Source organism: Numida meleagris, chromosome 3 (genome assembly GCF_002078875.1).
Source record: "Numida meleagris isolate 19003 breed g44 Domestic line chromosome 3, NumMel1.0, whole genome shotgun sequence".
Taxonomy (NCBI): domain Eukaryota; kingdom Metazoa; phylum Chordata; class Aves; order Galliformes; family Numididae; genus Numida; species Numida meleagris.
The window spans coordinates 71,505,165-71,530,405 of NC_034411.1; the positions used below are offsets into that span (position 1 = coordinate 71,505,165).

Below are 25,241 nucleotides of genomic sequence, written 5' to 3' on the forward strand. Positions count from 1 at the left end.
CGGGCCGGACGGAGCGGAGCGGGGGATGCGGGGCCCGGGCGCAGCATGCTGTGGGGGGTCGGGCTGGCGGCGCCCCGCTCCTGCGTGGCGGATCTGAGCCGCAACCGCAGCCTGTCGCTGGGCTGGTGCGCGGGGCCCGAGGAGCCGCCGCCCGCGCTCTATGGGGGCGAGCTGGTCGCCTTCCCGCTGGCGGGCGCGGGGGCGGGCGGCACCATGGCGACGCTGGGCTCTGACTCGTGGTGGAAGAAGACGCTGTACCTGACGGGCGGCGCGCTGCTGGCCGCCGCCGCCTACCTGCTCCACGAACTGCTGGCCATCCGGTGAGCGGGCTGCGGGATGGGGGTGCCTCGGCGCCCCGCTCTGCCCCGCAGCCATTTTGCGTCGTCTGGCGCAGGGGCACGGTGCGTCCGGGGCCCGTTGTCCCGGCGTCCTGCCTCGGGGCCGGGCACCGCGGGGAACGGGGGAGCGGGGGCGTCGGGTGGCAGCGCCGTGCCCGCTGGCGGCACGCGTGGTGCCGCTGCCCTCTGCGGCGACGGCGGGCGGCGGCTGCCCCGGTGGGGGGAACGGGGGAGTGGGAACGGGGGCCGAGGGCTGCGCGGAGGGTGGGCTGCGGAGCAGCGCCGTGGGGGCTGAGAGGCGGTGAGCCGGCTGGTGCCGGGCTGGAACAAAGCCCGGCCTGATAACGATGGAAATGGCCGGTGGCTGCCGCGGGGGGGAGGGGGGAAGCTGGAGCAGCGCTCACCTGGAGGGCAAGGTGGCGAGGCCCGGTGTTGTGCCCGGTTGGGCGCGGCGTTTGTGCCGTCTGCAACGCGACGGGGCCGGGGGGCCAGGGCCCTTATCGCTGTGCCTCTTACGGACATCCGTGCCAGGTTCCCGTTGTACCCAGCGTGGAAGCAGCCGGGCTGCCGCAGCAGCGACAGTGCCTTGTAGCGGCCCTCGATCTGACGAATGAAACGTTGCAGTCGTCCATTAAGGGAGGACGCATGTTTGGCCTCAGCTGGGATTTTTCCTTTGTGTGTTTAAAATGCTGTTTTATCACGCACCTGTTTTTTGTTTATTTTTTTCCCCTCTTTAATTTGCTCTCTTTTCTGGCAGGAAAGAGCAGGAGATTGATTCAAAAGATGCAATCATACTGCATCAGTTTTCAAGGCCCAACAATGGTGTTCCAAGCCTGTCGCCTTTCTGTCTGAAAATGGAAACGTACCTGAGGATGGCTGACCTACCCTACCAGGTACATCCATACAGTTCTCCTTTACACTGGAGTTCACTGTAGTTGCATGAAACGGCAGACAGGCATCCCCCCAACCTGTCTCATGCGGAGAGATGTCAATCAACACATACAGCTGTCTGGTTATGTGACAGCTCTTTTGTCTCTGGTGAAATTTGGTCTATAATCTTTAAAGTTACTGCTTGAATGTGGTTGGTCTAGAGCAGCTCTAGGTTTAATTGGTAAAGCAAAACAAATTGTGGAAGTTAACTTGGTTGGAAATGCTGAGGTAAGAGAGAATAGCCTGCAGTTCACTGAATAATACTGTAAAACTGAAGGACAGTGTTACATGGTCTTTGAATTCATCCATGCTGAAGAAAGCAAGGTGAGGTGGCTGCAGCTTCTTGTCTTCCAAAGGGTTTCACCCTGGTGCCCTCCTGGGAAGACGTGCCTCCCTTCTGCTTTGCCTGGCATCACTGGGGCCTCCCCTCCCATGTGGGAAAATGGGGTTGCTCTGCAGTCCCGTTCAGCTGTGACGCTACGAGTTGGGTACGTGCTGTGTGGTGATGTCACCAGGCAGGTTGTGCTGAAGACAAACTTTTTAAGGCATGAGACAGGTCTTTTCGCTTTTTGTATAAAGCACTGAGGGCACTGCAGTTGTCATATTTGTTGTTACTGTTGTACTGAGGATTGTAGGTGGAAGAAATCTTTCTTTTCCCCTAAGTTATGTAAGTTTGGGCTCTTACTTTGCCTCAAATGATCTGAGCTGTGGCTGAGTGCATTCTCACCTCAGTTGGGTTCAAGTCATTTTTTTCTGCTGCATATCCAGGTATTATGAAGAATGTTTTGGTTGCATCTGGTCTTTTGCAGAGGAAAACAAACTGTTTGAGAACTTGATTTCGTATTTGTGATTGATACTCATCCACATTCGTATGTGATTAAGGTCCTTTATGTTGGACGTGAAAGAAGGTCTAATTAGTACATTGCGCTCAAGCATTTAAAAGCATGCATTTTAATGTTTATTATGTTAAGATTTAATGGCACTTGAACAAGGTACTTCAGAGCATTTAGTGAGGAGCTGGACCAGATGGCCTCTGGAGGTCCTTTCCAACCTCAGCCTTCTATGGTTCTGTGAGAACAGCCTGAGGGATGCAGCTGGAGACATGCTGTGGGTCATCACCTTCCCGGGCAGGGGCTGCTTAGAAGGGGAGCTTGAAGCTGGACTGTATTTTCAAAATGTTTGATGCTTTTCTTCATAAAGCTTATATTAAAGGATCCCGTTGTGGGTGTTTGTGGAAGTCTTTTGGGTGTTCCTTGATTTCCTTGTGACTATTAAGATTTGGCTATTTCCATAGTCTAACGAGTGTTTGCACAGCAGCAATGTGCTGTTTTCATACTAGGTCTGTGAAAATGACAAAGATGGCAGTCTCTGTGAGAAGAAACATGAGGAAAAGTAAAGCGTAAGCAACAGTAATTGAAAACGTAGAGGCTAATTTCTTCTGGAGAGTACTACAAAATTACCCCAGAAGAGCCCTGTGCTGTGTGGTTTATAATTTCCTCTATAAATGCGGTTCTCAGGAGCTTTGTAGCTTGCAGTTCAGGTTAAAGTACTATGAGGCATGAGGGTTTTTTTTTAATGACGCTACCATAGCTTTCCTGCTTTGCAGCTGGACCAGTTTTCAAGTGGAAAATTGGTAAATATTTGATGGCAATTAGGAGCAGCCATAAGAATACTGAGGTTTCAAGCCTAAAAATATCCACTTGAGAACAGCAGATACAGGAACTGTAGAACTGAGATTTGTCCCAAGATGAAGGTTTTCTCAGATCATTGAAAGACATTTCCTGATTTGTTTGATAAACTATATGCAATGAAACAAGAAAATTGTGCAGCAGTTTTCTGTTTTTTTTTTTTTTTCAGGTTTACCCAAACCGACTTTCCGAAAAGAACTTTAGCCATCGTTTGTGGTTTTTTAGAGTGTAATATTAATGCAGCACTAACATTTTAACATTTTACACTATGTATTTATGTGTGTGTATGTGGATGAATAATAAGAATCTGCTTTGTCTGGGTTGCAAATGACATGAACTGCAGTAATTGTATGTAATAAGCACATCTTCAAGTTCAGCAGCTTCTGCAGAATGTCAGTATTTGTGCACAGGAAGGTAAATCTCGTACGGAAGGTGCTATGGACTTGATGCTCTCCATTTGGTTTCAGGTGCTGGACAGTTTTGGTGTTTCTCCCATTGATCAGAGCAGTCACCTGCACATGCAGGTGGAGTGGATTCTGCTGCTTTGTTCATCCAGGCTTGGATGCAGTAGATCAGACATTACATAATCCAATATTCCTGCTGTAAGATTTGATTGGGCAGAAGTCCAAGAGAAGGCTGTGACCAGAAGGTTTTGTTTTCCCAGCAGCGTCACCCGTTCCTTCCGTTTTGATCTGAAAGGGTTGAAAGGCTGCTGGGAGTGGCCACCCATGGGTAATGGTTGCAGACCCGTGTTTTAAGCAACAGCCAGGGGGATGTGTATTCAGGCTGAGCTGGAGCCTCTGGTGTGTGGTGACCTTCTCCACCTTCAGTGAAAAAATATGGAGAAAATATGTTATTACTGCTGTACAAGTGCTGCATGGAGGAGATGTGCCAGTGTTCAGCAGCTAGCTAGTGCAGTGCTCCACAGCCGGGCTGTGCCCCTATAGATCTAATTGTAACAAGCATGTCTGAAGGTATATGATTTCTAAGTTACAAAATTGCTGAAGTGCATGTAAAGACTGATTTCTCTCCAGCCCTATGAGGGAATGATGTGTCTTTGAACTGTGGGCTCATGATTGTGTTTTACCTTAAGAGACAGTACAGCAGTCTGATACAGGTAGTGAATTTGGATGCCCTGTCCCTGAAGGTGCTCAAGGCCAGGCTGGATGAGGCCCTGGGCAGCCTGATCTAGTAGGTGGCAGCCCTGCCTTGGGGAGGGGACTTGGATCTTGATGGTCTTTAAGATCTCTTCCAACCTAAGCCATTCTATGATTCTATGAATATGCATTTATAATGTGCTTCTAACATGAAAAGTGCTGCTCTGTGTGAGAGCCAAATTTAGGTGTGATTTGATTCCTGTGATTAAAAACTTGTTTAGAATGATGGACCCAATCTTCCGGGAGATCTGAGCGTCCCTATCCCCTTAAATAATCCATGTCCTTAAATAATATTAAATCACATGGCATCTAATATAAAAGTGTGCAGTGCAGTGCAGGACCTAACCCTATTTTGGGTTTTTCATATTACGCAAAGCTGTTGCTCCAGTTGAATAGCTGCTGTTAGCCTAGAGTGTTAATTAAGAAAGAACGTTGCTTTTAAAAACAAGGAAAGGTATAAATAAAAGCTTCATTCTCATTGAAATGGAATCTGAAGGGCCTTTTTTTGTCTGTATGTTTGTTTGTTTGTTTACTTGCTTTTTTTCTTAGAACTATTTTGATGGAAAACTTTCCCCTCAAGGAAAAATGCCTTGGATTGAATACAATCACAAAAAAGTGTCTGGCACTGAGTTCATTATTGACTTTTTGGAAGAGAAGCTTGGAGTGAATTTAAATAAAAACCTTGGTCCGCGAGAAAGAGCTGTTTCCAGAGCAGTGACAAAGATGGTGGAGGAGCACTTCTATTGGTAAGCTTGCATGGAAAAGCTGGGTTTGTTCTGCTGTCATACCTGTACTGCTTGTCTAGAAGTGAATGCTTATTTTGTCTTGGATACCCAACTATTAATTTCACAGCTTTTTTCACTGTGGGAAATTGCTGCTCCTTTCTGCTTGTGGTGGTATGAGTCAGGAGTAACTCCCCTGAGAGCTGCAGTGATGTGTAGGCAAGGTAAGGAGACCGGGCTGCAGAAGGGAGCAGCAGTGGGCTGGCTTGCTGTCCTCTTCCATACGACCTCCATGCAGGAGCAGCCTCGTTAATGAGGAGCAAACCCAAGATGGCTGAAAAGATTGGAGGTTTGAGAGGGGAAACTAAGAAACAAAATCTAGCGTTTGGAGCAAGTCTGAAATATTACAGATATCCTTACAGTCATTGGTTTTAATTATCTGTGTTGTGATTACAGTATGGATTACTGCCTCATTACTCCTGTTAGTAAGTACTGCTGGCATCAGTGCCAGCTGATCAGATACAGTAGATAGTAGATACAGATACAGATACAGTTGTGGTAGATCAGCTATGGATACAAATGGAAAACTAAATACAGCTTTGCTGATACTTTATGCATTTTACTGACACCTTTGAATATAGTGTCTGTGATCTTTATTTTTTTATGCTTCCTGTTCTGCCACACCAACTTTTCATTTCAGTCCTTTTTTTCAAGTGTCCTTTCCAGACTGGATCCATAGAAGTAGCGGGTGGACGTGGCATCTTGGATGTGGCATTGGATACCTTGGCAGGCATAAGGCTTTTCCCCAGCAGTTTGCTTTCTTGCATGCATTTAAAATTCCTGTTGTGCTGAGCCTTGCATTCAAACATCACTTTTTTTTCTCTAGAAAAACTGTGTGGTTTAACTTGAATGCCTTAACCTTTCTTTCCCTCTATCTTCTTATTGAAGGTCAGCAGCAACTCGTGCATGCATAGTATTTTGAATCATTTGTAACATTTCCTGGGAACAGTTGTAGCATTCAGTAGTTTAAAAGATGTGATTTAGGAATGTAATCCCTTCCTTCCCAGAAGTGTGACTTTCACTAGTGATGCCTATCAGCAGCGACTTCTCAGAAATCTGACTGCAGCTCTCATACTCCAGAAGTCTGCAAGTGTGATTTCTTTTTTTTTGTTTTTCCTTTTTTTTTCCCCATAGTTGTTGTAGCTGCCAGAGGGAAGATGAGGCCTTTAGATCCCTTAATACTCCATCTCCTTGCCTAAGTGTATTGATTGTTTTATGGTCCACGGACTTAACCGCTTTAAATGTAGCATTACTGATGACGAACTTGCACGGCTCTTGTGTGTCTGAATTATCGATTGCTCTTTCCTTGGTGAAGCCATTGGCTGTCCATCCATGTATCCACTCAGCTCACTCAGCACTGCTGGGCATGAAATAGGAGAGCATGGGACACAGGTACTGCAGATTCAGGTGCTGACCTGGGGAACTGAAGTAGATGGACAAAACAAGAAGTAGGAAAAAGTAGGCACATGCCTTGTTGCATATCCCCATTTCCTTCTCTCTTTAGTCATGCAGGTGAGTTTCCCAAGGGCAAATATTTTTTTACTGGAGCATGGAAAGATCCAACTTTGAGTGTTGTGTGTTCTCGCTGTGAGGGTGTATGAGACGGTTGCTGTGCTGGTGAGACCACACTGTGCCGGTTCTCTGTGCTAGGCCCAAGCCAGAGCTGTGAGGCTTCACACTGCTGTAACTCCTGAGTAACAGCTCTGACTATCCTGTGGTTAAACATGATAAAATCAGGCCATAGCTGTGCAGAGCTTCACGCTGGTGCCGAGCCTTCCCATTTCCCACCAGGAGCTGAGGGTCTGTTTGTGATATCCTCAAGTCCCCTTTGGGGGAACTTGTCACAGCCATGGCCTTTCTGCAGAAAATTTATAAAATCAAGCCTCCAAAGCAGTGATATAAAATGTGATTAATACAGCTTCATTGCCAGCAGCATGCAAAGTAATTTCATCATAAATAAGTAATGCTGTATGACATCAATTGAATGAACAAGCAGAGAACATCCTGTGGATTAGCTCTGTGGATGGAGCTAATCTGGGTGGGTGCTCAGCATCCTCCTGAAATGTTTAACCTCTGCTGAACTGATTGCTTATTTTGGCTGCAGCTATGATTGCTTAGTACCCCCTTAAAGGAGGAAATTGCTGCTCTGGCTGGAGCTGAGAGCAACATAGGACTGTTGTGAACCTCTGTAGACTGTGGTGCCCGGCAGAAAGCCAGTAAGTGATTGAACATGCCTATTTTAGTGCTGGGATTAGAGCATGTCTCCGAGATGCATGAGACTGCTGCTGGAGCTTCTGTCCTTGGAGGAAGCTATAATTGTCAGGCTTTTGCTATGTTTAAATTGGCAAAAGGAAAAAAAACAAACCTTTTAGCCTAGGTGGGGGTGAGATTGAGTCGGTAGGGAAGAAATGGGAGCAGGCTGGTTCTGTGCTTGAGGGACTGGACCTGAGGTCCTGGTTGCGTGCAGGCCTCTGTCATCTCCCCCCGGCTTGCACTGGGTCACCTCCACTCTCCTGCAGTGACCACCAGGGCAAAGGTGTTACATTGGTTACCCTTGTTGTCTAACGTGAGTCATTTATCAATATTTATACACGCACATAAATACATTCATTTCTTACTTTGTCTTTAAGAAGACCGTGTAAACGTGACAGATGTGTTGGATGTTTGAAGGACAAGAGGAGCATGGTATGATAATGCAAACAACTGGCAGATATACAGACTTGCCATGTATCACACATAATGCTTGTTTAACATCAAGCCAATGATAAGAGTGACATCTCTCCTGCTATTGAGGATGATGATGCTTGAATACCACTGGTGGCTTAAAAGCCATTCTCTCTGAGAAGTCGCACAGCAGGTAAGGTAAGATTTTGCAGCTGATTGTAGAAGGAATTTATTAGAATCCTTTTCTGTATCAAGAAATTCCACTCTGCGCCGGATTTAGATGAGCAAAATAACTGCCAGTTCGCATCCTTGTGAGCATCCTCCCCTTTTCTGTGGTGGTTTTTTTTGCCTTTTTAGTTACCTGGGGGATAATCAAGCAAGCTGTTCCTGATGAGTCACTTTCTCTATCTCTTCTGATTTATGTATTGAGGCCAGAGCTGCTGTTACGTTTATCCTTCAGATTTGCTTCACCCCTGTAGCATTTCCTTAATGCATTATTGTTTTATTTATACTCTTAAGAATTCACAGATATTCTGGCATAAATGGAGGTGCTAATGTTTCCCAAAATGACATAAAGTAATAATCTCGTCACGTACATTCTGAACCACAGTTAGTTTTCATAGTTAGTATTTATGATTATGCTCAATTAGTTTATGTAGACTGCATGATTTCTGACTTTTCTTAATTTTTGTTATTTTTATAATACTCTGCAAGTGTAGTCTAAGCAGAGGAATGATGGCTGGAATTAAATGCAAAGGAGCATGTTTTGGTATAAAGCACAGATTAAGTCAATCCTTGAATATAACTATTTTAACAAAGTGCTTGTAAAGCCAGTTTTAAAAAGGTCTTTAGCTATCCCTTTAAATCCTACCCTGCTTTTTTCTTTGCTTTTACATGCTCAGAAGCCTAACATTGTAGGCATGAACTGAGTGGTCGTCTGTTTAGCTGTCTTTGTTGCTCATGTAAATTTGAGATTTGGGACATGTGACGACTTTACTCACTCAGAGCGACAGCCACCCATCCAAGATTGGGCTTGATGGTGTTGCTGAGGCAGGGTTGCCTAAATCTGGTCCTGCTTGTTAACTCTTTCCTAGTTTCTGTCTCTTCCAGACCCAAAGCCCTTCTCCCCCAGAACGGGCAAGTGAGTGTTATGGAAATGTACTTTTGTTTTACAACACAGCTAATTGGCTTTGTGGGAAACCTTATTCATGCTGTCTCATGGAATTAAAGTTGTCCCAGACATGGTTGATGGCTCGGTACGATGCCAGCTCACTGGTGGAGTCAGAGTGAATAATAGTCATGGCAGGTCTGGAGGGTCTGCTGGTCGTGTGTGATTGGGGTGATTTTTCAGAAATGCTACAGCAGAGTCTCCTCTCTGCTTTCTTGCTTTGTCTTGCCTTGTTTTTCTTGCTACTCCTCTATGGCGAGCCCCATCGTCCTAAAGCAATTACAATTATGCTGCAGAATGGGTAAAGCTGATGAGATCCATGCTGAGGGATGAGGGTCTTCATAATGAGGTGCACAGCTGTGCTATTAGAGAGCAGGTTTTTTGCAGCTGATTCGAGTAAATAGTATAAATAATAGCTGGCACGCACAGATAATAGTTGTAATTATTTCCTAGTGTTTGCATCCAGACCAGATTTCTTCTTCAAAGCTGTATTTGTCCAAGGGACTGTATCCTCGAAAGTTGATTGTTTTGGTATTTCAGTACCTTCTGCTTGCTGGCTTTGTGTTCTCCTTTCCTGTTGGTGCTCCTTTCTAAATACAGTCTTGTTTCAAACTCTGCTTTGTGGAAACTGGCCCAAAAACCTTAGTTGGTTCATCCAGTTTGAATGCTAAGGATTGCGCAATGTCTCCATTCAAAACACCAGTGGGATGCTGCTGTCGTGCTAATACAGTACAAGAGGTCATGGAGAAACATAATGAGAATAAAAGAAGTCAGAAACAACGCAGGTGCAATTCTGTTCTTTATTGTTCATGCATTTGCTCTGAAACCTGCACGGACCTCACTGTTGCTGAATTTAATGAAACCAGTCTGAGCAGAAGGCGTTGTCCTGCAGGGGACAGTTTTTAAGGGAATTAAAATGCCTTTTATCCTCTTGGAGGGCATTGCACATTTGAGTTTTAAGTGGCTTTTTTTTTTTCAGCTGTTACGCCAAGTAGTGTTATTAGTAATTCAAATAAGGAATCTGAGGAAATGTAAAGATCAGAGCATTTTCATGGTGTGAAAGTAGTTGCTCCCTGATGGTAGCACTAAATTCAGCTTCTGGTCACAGTATGCTGGAGTTTGAGAAAGCATACGTGTGAAAAAATATGCAAGAGTTCTCTTTTTTCCCTCTTATTTTGAATTAGTTGATCCATACAGGCATAAAGAGTGTGCAATTAGAAAAATGTACAGATAGAACTTAAGTCATGTTCCAAACTTAAAAAAAAAAAAAAAAAAAAAGCCTCCAACCATAGTGCAAATGGAAGCGTTTAGTTATTAAACACTATTCAATATTTTACGTACATGAATTTGCAACTTTTGATATTCCAACTTTTCTATCAAGCTTCATGAGTTTATTGTATTTCATGAGCCTTTTTTCATACAATTCAAGTGTGTAAGCCTGCTTCAATTTGGGTATATATAATGGAATATGGCTATGAATCCCAATGTTTCTTAGACCCTTGGCTTCATACATTTGTCACATCTACTTCAGAGATGTCTTCAGCTCTTCTTCCACTATCCCTTGAACTTGTGAGAAAAGTTGTATGGTCTCTTGTTTCTTCAGAATACCTACTGTCAGAAAGTGCTACGTATTAGAAAAGTTAACATAGCAGCAACAAGTGACCTTTTCTTTGCCTACAGTATTAATAAAGAATGAGAACTGTATAGCTGGTAAGACAAATTCTGATGAAAAGATCTTTTGAAATAATACTTTGGCCATTTAATAAAGTCATAATCCAGCCTGAAATACAGCAAAACCCTTCAGAAGGATATCTCATGTAAGATCAATATCTTCATTAGGGGAAGAAGAATTCAGACGAGAACTAATCTGATAACTACCACCTCTGTGGCTTTTTTTTTTTTTTAATAAAGATTATGTCATGGTTAATCTATGAAGAGAGCAGAGATCTTTTAGAAGAATCACTGCTACAATATTTATGTTGGTGCAGAGTACTGCTGAAACTTAGCCAAGCAGCAATAGAAAGCAAGGAGAACAGGTTGGTGGGAAAGGCTGCTTTCTTTATTTTTCTGCTTTCCCTAGCTCTGTCCTCTCTGGGCATTGTGCTGGTATAACTTGTTGTTTGCATCCTTCTAGGACTCTAGCTTATTGCCAGTGGGTGGAAAACCTTCACGAGACACAAAAGATGATTTCAGTTTACGGCCCCCTCAGTGACTTGCTGAAGTGGATTCTCTGCCATCTGACCAAAGGGATCGTGAAGCGGGAGATGTACGGCCACGGAATTGGCCGCTTCTCTGAGGAGGAGATGTACACCCTGATGGAGAAGGACATGAGGACTCTAGCAAGCCTCCTGGGTAATGTACCACAAACCACACACCTGCTCCTTGTGCACAGCCTGCTGCCTCGGTGTGAAATCGCAGCATGTCAGCCTGGTCACAGGCACAAATAATCTCATTGCTGTTGGGTGGAGTCCACTGCTGCTGTCCCCCGGTGCCACGTTCACTCCTGTGGGGGGTGCCACCTTCACTCCTGTGGGGACGGGTTTCTCTCCTCGCTCATTGTTACCAAACTGCCTCTCTAGGAGGGTAAACGGGTTCCTTCTCTGGGCACTGAGTAACTGTATCTAGAGGAGCAGAACGTGGCCTGTCATTTTTTTAAGAGTGTTTTTCTATCTGAATTTAGGAAAATGTAGCATGGATTTCTGAAATAAAACCTCTTATTTATATTTTGGGAGGTCTCTTTTTCCTAGTGAGGCTCAGGAGTGTTTGATAGATCATTGTGAGACTGCCATTTGAAAGTCCTTAGCAAATGCTAATTTCAGCTGGAAGTTGCTGTTTGGTTGGTGTTAGAAGCTTCATTTAAAGCTGCTGGTAGGTAATGGGTCTGTGTTGTCAAAATGGATGGTTTTAGGCTTGCTGGTTGTTGTGGGTGGACACTGCAGAGATCGTCTTAAGGTTGACCTCACTCGGCCAGAACAGGCCTCATTTCTGTGGTGTAGCTCAGGCTGAAGTCTGAACGAAAGCTGTCTACACTGTTATTCTTGCTTGCTGTCTGCTGAGAGCTAACCATACTATGCTTCTGTGTAAAAATGCGTATGAGGAGTTGATTTGGGGCCCATTATCCCTTACTTTGAGCTTGTCCCTCCCTTGGGCCAGAATCCAAGAGGTGGTGCTGGTGTGGTTTGTTTTTTCCCTGTTACGATCCTTTAAGTAGTGATTGGGCAGGGGCAAGAGAGGACCTCCCTGCCCAGTCTTGGCTCCTGCACCAATCCTGTGCTCTGGAAAGAGGACAGAGCACATGTGCTTGAACTGCCCAAGTGCGGCGTGGACAGGAGGAGGAAAGGTGAAGAGAACTAAGTAGAAGGCAAAAACTGAGTGCTTGCTAAGCGTTGGAGGGATGTGAGGTGCTTTTGTTCTTCCAAGGTGTTTGGGAAAGAATGATAATTGCAAAGGACCTAGAGGGAGCTGTGCAAGTTTTCTGAAATGCGGGGTGCTGCTGGGTTGGGAGCAAAGTGAAATAAGACTTGTGGTCATGGGCAGAGGGTGAGGGGGGATTTGTTGGCACTCCATTTTCTTCTGTCTACTCTTTCTCTTGATGCATTTTGTCTATATGAAAAATGATAGATTTTCTTTTGAAGAAGGACTATTTTTGGAGGCCAGGAGGTCAGAAGATTTCAGGAGGTGGACATGCTGCTACTTTCATTAGTAATTGGGTGGCAGGTGTTAATCACCACCAAAATCGGTTCAAAATTTGTCCAGTTTCAAATTGGAGTATGCACGATCTCAGCCTTCAGGCACGTGTTCTTTCTAGTCCTTCCTGCCGTCCCTGAGCTGCCTGTGCCATCTCCTGTGAAGACAAATGCTGTGGTCAAACCCTTTATTTCACTCTTGGTTTTGCCTGGAAAAATGGCTGGAAATTCTCAGGCCTCTCTGTAAGATCTGTATATCATCGATTGGAAATAATTCTCCCATTCGCTGGGTGGACCTTCTCCTCCCTGCTCCTACACCCCATATGTGTTTTCACGGTACTTGTTACCTGTGGTGGCCAAAACTGTGAAGGGCAGTCACAGAGCTGGCAAACTGGGCCACATCTGCTTTTTTTACTGTGTGGCGCATATGTTACCAGCAGCGGTTTTATGTTTACTTTCAGATTATTGATGAGAAGGCTGTGCCTCGTGTGTTTTAAAAAGTCTTGATGGGCACCTGCTGTCTTATGTTTACTTTGCTACATTACTACATTTCATTTGTACATTACATTATATACATTATATATTACACGTACATTTCATTTTCATTTTCCCTTCTGAAATGAATGTCCTATTAGTCAGTGTATGGTTTCTATGTTTGCCATTCTGATTATTGGTGTGCTTCCCGACTCTTCAATAATTGCCTTGACTTGCCATTAACACCAGCTTGTCAAGGTTTTTTCCAGCCAGCTGTTTGTGGCTGCGTCTGTGTCCTCATGGCCTTGGGTCATATCCTCGGCTGGGGACAGGAGGTGAGCGAGCGACCTGGCTGTAGCAGGGGGGCTGGAACTAGAAAGGTCCCTTCCAACTCAAACCATTCTATGACTTCCAGCCTGACTGGAGGCTCTCCTCATTCACAGGGTAGATTTGCTACCTGCTGTTGTTGCAGCGGAGTTGCATAACATCCTTACGGACTGAGACTCAGACCCAGCTGAGCAGTCTTAAATTTCTAGTGTTGTCGAGTGAAATGGGATTTTACACAGCATATTACTGTGGTTTGGGGACCCGTTTTTGAGCTGTGTTTGAGATCGATGACTACAGAGCAACACATAAATACAGAAAGTACACAACATTTACCCAGTACAGAGTCGTCAGAGAATAGGTTGATGCAGTTCTGAAAGAGCTGGGGAGAGTTAACTCCATTTCTTTATCACTTTTGACATGCTGTGGGAAGCTATTATTTGTTATTTCTGAGTATTGCATCGCTACGTCATAGTGCAGAGGGATAAGAGCCTTTGTTGTGCTGTATTTTAGAATTTGCTGCATTTTACTGCTGGACAGTTTTACTAAACTCATTTAATACCCTAACATTTAATAACCTGCTGAATTACAGGCAGCTTCTAGCCTACAGGGAAGAATGTCCTGGGGAGATGGGGTATAACTGGATTTGGAGAATTCAATTACATACAACATTTCACAGAGTTTATAGCACTTTGGGCAGAGGCAGGGACAATGCAGCCATCTAACCTGACCTCTAAAATGCCACATGATTCACTTGTGTGTTCTGCTTTCCTTCTTTGCTCCAGGTTTAATGCCTAAGCTGGGGAAGCAGGCAGTACTGGATGCGTTCTTGTGAACGATGTCTTTAAAGATGATATTCTTCTCCGTCTTCTTTATCTTGTACAGCGGAGAAGTGACATCTCCCCAGTAAAATCCCTTGCTGTTGTATTTACAGGTGACAAAAAGTACATCATGGGACCAAACCTCTCCACTGTTGATGCCACGGTTTTTGGTCATCTGGCACAGGCGATGTGGACGCTGCCAGGTACTAGACCAGAGAGACTAATCAAAGGTAAGAAGTTGAAGTGATCTCTGACAAAAAGAAAACTCTTGGTGGAATGTGCTGTGTTTAAGTGGGGAGCATTTTGTAGGATTTTTGTAGGATTGCAGGAGCACTTCAGCTGTATCATAAACTGTTCTCATGTTTGATGTTGCATTTCTATTCTGTCATGTTTTTTTTTTTGTTTTTTTTTTTTTTTGTGAAGTTCTTGTTTGTTTTCACTTTAATGTTTTTCGTGGTAATTGTTTCTATTCCTGTACTCGATCTTTTCCCTGTTTGACATAGCAAAGGCTGAATGCTTGTAAGGAATGAATGCTGGGTAACGTATTAGAAGACAAAGCCGTGAGCCAAATTCTGCTGAGCTAAATGATTTCATTGATAGTAGAACTGCAAGTACTGTTGTCCCACTGAAATTTAAGCTTTTGTTGTAATTAAGGACGCTGGGCAAGGAGAAGAATCCAGTCTGGCTTTGGAGTCAAATGAATTAGAAACCAATATACCATGCCTCCTTCCTCTGCTCCCCAGACTTTATTTTTACATGTGGAGAGGTATAGGCACATGAAAGTCTGGTGGAAGATCTTAGCATCACTTTACAGAATAAACATAGTGTGGAAAATGGAAAGGACTGAGGAGGAAAAGGATGTGAAATAGCTGTAAAGGGAATGAATCTGATCTGTAGGCCCACTCTGCATAAGAGGTAGCTACTGAGGCAACAGTTTGGAGGGGTAGATTTTCTCATTACTAAAGCTTTTATTTGAGGAAAAAGTCTTGTGATCTAGGGTTTGTGACTTGAGAAGCCATAAATAGTCTGTACAGTAAAACTCTTGATGTCTGAAGAGTCACAGATAGAATTGTGAAGAGCCCATTATTGGTTTCAAGAAAAAAATATGATTGTTGAAATATTTTGTGTCTAACAAAAACAAACAGAGGGTAATAGATGCAAGTAGGTGAGCAGCATGCTCCATACCCGTCCAGCTACTCATGCTGTGATGTGTTGTGAGTGCAGGTTTCATGTACACGTTCATTTTCCACTTAATATGCTATTATTTCTGTGTTCTTTGGAGTTTTCTTGTAATTTCTTCTCTCTAAGCACACACACGCATGGCATAACACAGCTGTGTGGGCTAGGAATGCTAGAGGTGAATCTTAGCAAAAACCCAACCCATGAGTTTATCTTGCAGGCAATGCTGCCATCTGGTGGTGCAAATACAAAACATCCAAATTCACTGTATTTTAATATGAGTGAACTGTGCATATAGAATTCAGTCCTGTCTGGATATACTAAGTTTACACCGAATCAGCAAGAATTTTGCTATGAACAACTTATGCTACTAGTATCTTGTCTCGCTTTATTTTTGCTGAGGTTGAATTTGGGATGGTTATTTTGCTACATGCATGTATGTTCCTTTCAGCATAGCCTTTCTCATTGTATGTAGGTTAATAGTATGTGTATTAAGTTATGTGAAAGTTATAAACAGCCACCAAGAGGGTTGACTGGATCTTGCCGTTTTGAAACAAGGTTCTGGTGCCTCTTTGGAAGAACCTGCATAAATTGTTTCCAAACAGTGCTGATAAATTTCTTCATCAGCTGATACGTTAAAGTTTTGTTGACTGAATGTGCTTACTGGAATGTGTTGTGCTGTGTTTCAGGTGAGCTCATTAACCTCGCTATGTATTGTGAAAGAATAAGGAGGAAATTCTGGCCAGAATGGCACCATGATGACGATAACACTCTGTATGAATCTGAGGAAAGCAGTGACGCAAGCAAGACTCACTCTCCTTTGCAGGACTTCAGTTTTTATTCAAGGACAGAAACATTTGATGAGGAAGGGAACAGTATTTCTCATACTCCTGACACAGATTACACTGGACACTCCCTTTTTGATTCAGATGTGGACATGGATGACTACAGAGATCACGAACAATGCAAATGATGTGTACAAGCATCTCTTGTTTTGCAGACAAGCTGTTTCTTGGGATCAGTCGGATTTATTTTCTGCTCCAGGTTGGGAGAAGGTTTGTACCGCCTCCAAGAGACCATTGTGCTTGACTTGGCTGTCACTTGCTACCTGGACTATCTCAACCTTATTTCATTTTGTGTAATTGTTCAGATGGAACCAAGGTAAACAGTTATTTAAAACACAGTGGGCAAACTGAAGGTCCAGAGGACAGCAGTAACTTTCAATCTACGTTCTTGCTCCCACTGAAAAACAGAACCTGCAGTTGAGTGGGAGAAACCTCCAGGAGGTGGAGCATTTGTAAGAGCTGGTTTATGTTGATATCTTTACAGGAATGGGTCAAGGACAAAAGTGGAAGAAGCGTTACTGGCACACCTTTCTCATGTGGAAGAAAATGATTGGTGCTGATTCGGTGGGGCTTTGGGAAAGTTTTGATAGCTGCGTGCAGTCTGGGTGGTCACAGAGTGTCTGCAGGGATGAACTGCTCCTGGTTCTTTCAGAGACAGACGAGGAAGGCAGGAGGAAAATGTGTTCCTACAGAAGGGAACGTTTTAGCATTTCTTGTTCTTTGCCGAAGGTTGAAATTGCTGTTCTAGAATATTTTTATTTGGAAGGAGAATGTCAGTTTTAATGTATAATCTCCCACACACTGATCTGGAAAGTGTGTTGGCCAAAGCCTGGCTTCAGGCCTTTAAATTTCCTCTGTGTTTTTGAATTATTACTATGTTTGTACTTCCTGCCACCGGCTGTTATCTGCTACTGATGCTAGAGAAATGGGATTCATAACTGAAAGCCTGGAGCATCTCGGCAGTGGGTACTTTGTGCTCTTTACGCCAAGACACATCAAACCTTTAAAGTTTGCAAAGGAACTTGTGGTGTTTTTAGGTGTGAGGTGCTGTGTAAATATAAGGTGTTAGCCTGCAATCAAATGCTGTAGAGCTGGCTAGGACGGTGGGCATTTGCTAGCTTATAATGCACAGTTCCGAAAGGCAGTGTGTGGGAGCAAGCAGTGAGAAGACAGCAGTGTCAGCACGTGTTCTGTGAGGATTTCCAGGAGCTGGAATAATGACTAGGGTTGATCATAACGCCTCTTTGGTGGCATACTTGTGAATCTGGAGAACCAAAGCAAGAATAGCTGCACAGGTGCTGATGTGCTCTGGTACTGGTGCAGAGATAAAAAATGGTTCCATTGGGTTGGCCCACCTGTGTGAAGTTAAGCACCTACACCTGTGTTGCTTAGCAGTTAGTGTTTGATTTTAATTGGAGAGAAAGCATATGGAAATTACAGATTGCCCTGGTCTTTGAAAACGTGTATAAAATCAAGTTTTGCCTGCATAAGTTGGTGGTAGCCTGTTGAAAATAGTTCAGTCAAGCCTTTCTCACCGAATTACAGTTCCATGAATCACGACCTCTCAGCAGAAATTTTATCATATGTTGATTCTGAGAATAGACAGGACACACATACTTCAGTATGTTAATTGCTGATAGTCTTAGTAGTCTGGAGCTTGAACCAACTCCAGCTTTCAAAGAACGCGTCCCTTTCCTGCACTGTGGAGTGTGACAGGAAGGTGCTTGTTGTGGGGAGCACCCAGCTAGCCATGGCTATGCAGGCAGTGGGGACAAGGCTGCACTGAATTTCCATGTCTCTTCCATGCCTGGGAGCTATTTCAGTCTGGAGAAGAGGAGGCTCAGGGGAGACCTTATCGCTCTCTATAACTACCGGAAGGGAGGTTGTAGTGAGCTGGGGGTCAGCCTCTTCTCTCTTGTAACTAGTGACAGGACAAGGGGGAATGGCTTCAAGTTGCGCCAGGGGAGATTTAGGCTGGACATTAGGAAATACTACTTTTCTGAAAGAGTGGTCAGGCACTGGAATGGGCTGCCCAGGGAAGTGGTGGAGTCACCGTCCCTGGAGGTGTTCAAGAAACATTTTAGATATAGCGTTGAGAGACATGGTTTAGTGGGGTTATTGGTGGTAGGTGGATGGTTGGACTAGGTGATCTTGTAGGTCTTTTCCAACCTAGCTAATTCTATGATTCTATGATTCTACTGCAGTGAGAGCAGGCAGTTTGGTCTGAGGCGAGCACAAACTTGCATCTGTCTCCTAAATTCCCCGCATGTTTCCTTGGAGCCATGCTCCAGTCTCTATAGTCATGGGCAAGTCTCTGTTGTCATGTTTGCAAAAGCAAAATGAACCAAAACTGAGGAGGAGGAAAGTATGATCCACTTACTTGGGACCCTTCTCAGGAAGCTAAGCACAGGAACAGGTCACAAGGGCATGAGTCTTGGGCTTGAAAGCACAAGGGACAATGGTCTGACATGCCTGTGAAACTTTGCAGATAAGTCAGGGCAGATGCAAACATTTACGTACTGATATTCTGGGTAAAAAGCATCTACGTCAAGAAGCTCCTCTTCAAAAATAGTAATGTTTTGGGAATTCTGGTAGAGACATCCTCATTTGTTTATCCATCTTTTCAGCTTTAGGAGAGTGTGTTTCCAGGTATGGAGCCCCTTCTGGCACCAAATGAATCTCAGCAATGAGTCATAGTTATTAAAAGACCAGCCTGAGTTCATTGGACAGAGTCATAATTTTCTTGGGCTGACAGGTCTGTCAGTGGCAGCGATGCTTGGGGCATCCCAAAAGGCAAACTAATCAGAAGTCAGTGATGTAGTTTTACCCTCCCATGTGTAAGGAGCTGCATTTGGATATCACATGGTGGCACACGACAGGGGGCACGGAAATTGGCATCACTGCCGTGGTTCAAAGCTGGTGTGATGTTGTAGTCTTTTACAACTGAAAGTTTTCCTGGTGGGTGCTTCTGTGATGCATTTGGTACTGTACATAGTAGAGCATGTGTATGCATATATATATATATACACACATATATATGCTATTAAAAATATGTGTGCATATATAAAAATATGTGAATGAATATACGTGTATGTATGTTTTGGTGCCAAAAGGAGTGGTAGGGTAAGAAATAATCTGAGGATTCATCCTCAGCAGAGCCTTGACTTCAGTTTGATAAGTGTGGTGATGGGCTTTGCTGCAGAAAAGTGAAACATGAAACACAGAGTGGATCTGAAGGGGCTGTGGGGGGGAAGGGACTTCTTGTTGTCAGCTGATATTTTTTTCAGTGATGTAATCAGTTGGGTGAATGTATTTTGTAGCGTGTCACATGCCTTCCATTTCTTAGGAACTACTCAGGTTATTTTAGAGAAGTTACTCAGTAAGTAGCTTTCTCCTTATGACAGCTATTCTAGGTACTGTGTTTCTGTGTTTGGCTGTGTTTCAAACTAGAGGTGAAATTAGAAAACAGCTTCTATTTAGGAATTTGTACGTATAGTGTTTTGTCAAGGTTTGGTAGCAAATCCTTGAGTTCATTTGTCCTGTCCAGAAACAAATATTGACTGATAGACCTGTGTTAAGGATTTAATCCAAGCCTTTCTCTTTTGGAAGCTGGCCTTGGCAAAATGTTTATGGGGGAAAAATATTTAAAAAAAAGAAATGGCTTTGTTAACATCCGTGAAAAAGTGCTAGATCGTCTTGGTTTGCATGGAGAAAGAGTGGACAAGAGTTGTCTTCAACAAAAATGGAACACACTGAAGTTCTCAACATTTTGCTAAAAGAGCAATGTTTCCTTAGTCTTGCAAAGGTTTTTTCCCCTTACTCATTTTGTTTTTTTAATCTCCGTGCTGAGGGGCTGTGCAGGACTACAGATTGTCTGAGAGTGTCTTAGAATCACAGAATATCCTGAGTTGGAAGGGGCCCGCGAGGATCACCGAGTCCAACTCCCGCCTCCACACAGCACCACCCAAAATTCAAACCCTGTGGCCAAGAGTGTTGTCCAAACTCTTCCTGAACTCCAGCAGCTCGGGGCCATGCCCGCTGCCCTGGGGAGCCTGTTCCATGCCCACTGCTCTGTGGTGAGGAACCTTTCCCTAACCCCCACCCTGACCCTTCCCTGATGCGGCTCCATGGCTCTTTATTTCCCTTGGGCTCTTCATTTTATTTCCTCTGCTTTTTTTTTTTTTCCTCCCTCACTCTTTCCTGATCAAAACTGCAATGGAAGTCCGTGGCAAGCACCCCCCAAGGCCCTGACCGTGGTGCTGCAGGGGCCAAGAAATCAGGTGTCACTACAGTGCTGAGACCTGGGACATCCCAGGAGTGCCGACCGCCTGCTGTGTGTGGTGTGAGGGCCTTTTGAAGCTGGAGAGTGAAGGAGACCACGATGTCGTGCCTAAGGTGATGCTGACCCTGCAAGGTGTCTTAGTGGCTGGGGACTTCTTGCAGGGCAGCATCAGAAAGGGTTCAGGAGCCTGTGTCATGAGAGCCATGTGTGTGGGAGGTTGCTGGACACCAGACCTGATGGTGGTCCCAGCCATGGCTGCGGGCTGACCCGGGGAGGTGGCCAGGTAGGCACGAGAGCAGACAGTGTGTGCCAGGGGCCTTGCTCATGAGTAGGAAGTGGCTCTTTGTCCTCACTGTGGGACAGTGTGGTCGCACCGTTTCTTTTTTTTTTTTTTTTTTTTAAACACTGCCAAATACTGAATATTGTATTTGTTTCCATAATGCTTCTGTGAGGGAATGATAATTGGTCTTGTCTTCCTCATTTGGGGAATGGGAATTTAAAGAAACCTCTGTGTTCCCAATGTAGTTAAATTTAAAACTGGTTTGTTTTTTATTTTTTTTTTTTAACTGTGAATTGCAGTGTTTGATTGTGTAACACTTTGTCGTGTCAGGATGGATTTGTGTGTCAGTGTCAGCATTGCTGGCTCTGTCAGCAGAGCTCACTGTTACCAAGTGGGGAGATAGATGCTGGGCTGTATAGGTCATACAGAAATTGTACAAATGTGGCGCTTGATTTAAGAACCAAACCAAACCTGATGTTTCAGATCTGGAGGACTGTTCCCATCCAATTACAACACTGCAAGTCACACATTTTGATCTTTAAAACCTTGGCAATGTCCCTCCAGATCTGTATTCTCTTTGAAAAAATATCGCCTGAAATATTTCTGCAGCAGTAGTTCCGGCACAAATTTCCTTTTGTCAGTGATGTCTGCTCAAGTAATCATGACAGCTTCATACTGTTTTCATTGAAAGGGTTGTATCTGTCAGATACTGAGCCGTACAAAATATTGCCTTCTGGAAAAGTGTGTTATGTGCAGATTTATGCAGGGCAGCTCACCAAGCGAAATTTCTGTGGCAGGGGATGAATTCAAGTGGGTCTTGTCCTTAGATGTTTGAATCTGTTTCCTGACAAGTAGCTACTTAGTCTAACCCCATCATCACCATACTGCAAAATTATATATCGGGCCTATAATCAATCAAAATAAAGCAAATTGTGCTCTTTAAATGCAGAGTTATGCTGGACAGCCCTGTAGCTGGTATATGGAAATGGATATATGTAGTGTAGGGGTGAGTCATGCCCATACCTGTCAGTGGCTGAGATCTGGAGGAACATTCAAGCTGCGCTGTCTGATCTGTGGACAAGGAGGACTAGAGGTACCCTTGAGTGACCGCAGTGGTTCTCGGCAGCATGTTAGTGTGGCCGTATCCATGTGTACTGCGCTATGCTTCAGCTTCTTATTACCTCTGAGGAGATAGTGGAGGGGCTCCCTTAAAGCTGCTGCTCAAGTAAGGCTGCTGCTGTGTTGTCGTCCTGTACCCATGCTGTGTTCCATGTCCTCGTGAAAAAGACAAGGATCCCTTTGGGTCTGGCTCTTTTACAGGGCAGTAGTGCGGTGGCTGCAGCTTCCTTCTGATGGTACCCCGTGGGGTGTGTGGGCCATCATGACCCACTGGTGCCCTGTTAAGGGGAGACCTCTACCCCCCCCGTACTGTGTGGGCCTCCTGTGTGAGGGTAGGATGGGGCTGTGGATTTTCAGGCTAGTGACCCCAATCTTTACAGCTTCGCCTTAGCAGAGGAAAGTGTTGCAGCATAGATGAGCTCTGTCTCAGCAATTTTGGGCATTGCTCTCTGATGGTCATTGTGAAGAGCTTCTCTTGCACGCCTTCCCTGTACGTGCTAACATGAAGAACTTCTCAGCAGAGATTTTCACAGGTCCCTGAGGTGTTTGGAAAGAAATGGGATGTCTGTGTGCAGTATGGGAATCTTAATCATGAAAACATTCAGTGAGTCACTGTGGTGCTGAGCTGTGAGTACTGCGTCCTGTTTGCCCAGCTGGCAGATTTTGAGGCCAGAGATTGTTACAGGCATTGAGTGTGACTCATACATTAAAAGGACCCTAGAATTTCATCTTACCGATTTCCACATTCAGCTCAACAAACTCAAGCAGAAATAGAGCATCTGCTTCCAAAAGGCATTCAACTTCTGCAGAACAGCAAGATCTTTCCCCTTTCAAGTCACTGGCAGAAGTGCCATTGGCTTCAGAAGGGCCAGAGGTTTCCAACTGAGCTTCCAAGTGACCCAGAATTTGCCACTTCTCTCAATCCTGTCTGGTTATCCTCATGTAGAAATTTACCTTACTGGGGCTGTTCACTAGAGTAAGGCAAACAAGGTGTGACACTTGTTGTTTTTTAACTCTTAAGAAAAAAAAAAAGCTTTATAAGCTTCACTGGTTGTGATGATATTGTCACTGGGCACAATGTTTGTGTATGCTCTTCCCTTACTTTTTAATTTGTTCTTAAGAGTGGTCTTTTCTTGATTGTACAGGGTTTTATTTTTGAGAATACTTGAAGAATGCAGGCCCCAAAGTTTTAACCGTCAGGGTGCAAAATCTGCCAAGAATAAAGCATGTGGAGGTGGGTATGGAGGAGAGATGTATCCAGCTCTGTACGGTGTACAAGGTTTTCCTAACAAAGTGAAGTAACACACTGCTAAATGAGGACTTTAATGCTGTAGCTGCATTATGTTGTTTGTCGATGAACTCACAAGACATACGTTATTTTAGCACTGTTATTACTACTAGTTTACAAAGCCATATTTAAAATTGTACACTTAATTGTAACATAACTTCGAATTGTGTACTGTGTTGATTCCTGTATGTATATATGAAAATCTGTATATTTTGTCTTTATGCCATATGTCATTGGTGTGTAAATTACAAGTAATGGATCTAAAATACCTTTCTGGTTCACGTCCTTTTTATGAATGTTTCTGCTTTCCACAGGCCTGCTCACTAACTGTGACTAAGTGGGAAAGCGTGTGAAGCTGTAATGACCGGTGAGTTAAACCCACATCTCCTCAAGCAAATGCCTTAGCCACTGCTGTGATGTGGGTCTGTTACTGTCACTGTTCCTCTCTCCCCTTGGCAATGCGGGAATATTTCCAGGTCAAGCTCAGGAGGAAGGACTGCACTTAACCTTGGGTGTGAGGAGAAGTCTCTTCTCCTTTCTCTTTACTCTGGGCTAATGCTACCAGCGTGAATATGAATAATCCTGAGAATGTCAGAGGAGTGCGTGTATTTTAAGATCACTGCCCAAAGCTCTGTGCTGGCTAGTTTCATTGTACAATAATATTTTGGAAAAAATTTAGCATTTGTAAGTCCTTAGCCAGACTGAGCTTGTGGCCCTGAGCACAGTGTGGGGATGGAGTGGTGGTGGTGAAGGTGCCAGAAGGTGTTTACAGGTGCGCTCACGTCATCAAATTCACATCAAATCCTGCTTTCTGACTGATGACGTCAGTGTTGCAGGCATATACATGTATGTTCAGGTGGGATTTATGGGCTATTTACCCGACTTTCAGTTTTGAGACTGAGGGAGAGGACAGGCAAATGCACTTCCCTGACCTGAACATTTAAAAAAATTGCAAGTCAGTCCAAACCCTACTGTTCTGAATAGGTATTTTAGCTCCTGTTGCATTACAGTTTGATGGCCTCTAAAGTGGGTGTTCATTGACTTCTCCACAAAGACTAGAAATGTCAGTGCATTTGAGAAACACTAAGGTGAAGAAACACATAACAGAGGTTGAAATAGAGGATTTGAATCATGCAATAGTGCAAGCTCAGAATAGCTGGTTATACAAACTGCCCTTCCCAGATGAGTTCTCAGTTCCAGTGAGCTCCCGTATTGTTGAAAAACTCACAGTCTCTGTGTCTGAATCCCAAAAACATTAAATTATATATTTTGGATGTTCATTCCTTGGATGTTGTTCTCTTGAATAGTTGAATAGGAAAAGGATTGTGGTAAAGCAGTTTTGAGAGTTCCCGTGCACCGACCATTTAACAGTTACTGACCCATTGTGATCGTCAGCTGAAGATGCTCACGTAAATAAAATAAAAGAGATTTAAGCTAATGTGTTTTACCTCTGCTTGTTCTGGGCTGTGACTGCACGTTCAGCTGCTTTCTGCAGCTGCACTCGTTACATCATAGTAAGTGGTGGTAAGGCTGATCCTGCCTCCAGAGTGCGCTTCTGAATGGGTGAAGACCCTTGAGTTCATGATGTGAGGAGGTGGAGGTCGATGAGCTCAGGGTGCCCCAGGATGAAAATGCTCCACTGTTAAGGGGAGCTCCCTACTGAAGTTCCTCAAGCAGTTGTTCTGTTGCCAGCCAGATCCTGAGTGGGAATATTCCTTCTTTTTCAGTGAGGCTGTTAATTAAACCCAGCTGATCAGATGTCTCTGTGCTGTCTTCATCCAGATGTCTCTGTGAGGTTGGGTTCACTTGCCCAAGGTGTTGGTGTCCTGTACATCCTGAGATGCCCAGGGAGAGCTGGGGTATATGTGCAGGGCCCAAGGGCGGCCTGCAACCAGGAGTGGCACCAGGAGGCCAGATGTCTGTTTTAGTGCATCACAAACAGTAGCTGAATGCCTGAGTTTAGGTGACTGGATCCCACCCTGGATAACCACTTCAGAAGAAAATAGTGAGTGTTGGTAGTGTTGTCAATAAAATTCAATGTTTATATCATGTTAAGACTCAGATTATCCGACTGGCGTGGGCCCATGCAGAAGCTCACGAGCTCTGGGAGAGGCTTTGACTGTGTGCAGTGAGCTTTACAATCCAAGAAAAAGGTGGTACACCGAGTGTGAAAAGAGAACAGTCAAGTGACTGCTGTTCCCAATATTTGGCTCTCA

At 44.3% G+C, this 25,241-nt stretch overlaps 1 protein-coding gene across 2 annotated transcripts; it reads left to right on the forward strand.

The window, feature by feature from the left end:
* Window positions 1-24,443, forward strand: FAXC (failed axon connections homolog). Of its 2 annotated transcripts, XR_002436998.1 has the most exons (7): window positions 1-320; window positions 1,096-1,231; window positions 4,663-4,859; window positions 10,862-11,079; window positions 14,146-14,262; window positions 15,901-16,266; window positions 22,883-24,443. XR_002436998.1 is itself a non-coding variant. In XM_021392134.1 (6 exons), exons 1-6 carry the CDS (start codon window positions 46-48, stop codon window positions 16,182-16,184), a joined length of 1,227 nt encoding a protein of 408 aa, XP_021247809.1. In that variant the 5' UTR covers window positions 1-45; the 3' UTR covers window positions 16,185-17,989. The 2 variants fall into 2 exon arrangements, 1 of the variants encoding a protein (XP_021247809.1); XM_021392134.1 differs by lacking the exon at window positions 22,883-24,443 and having other exon boundaries at window positions 15,901-17,989.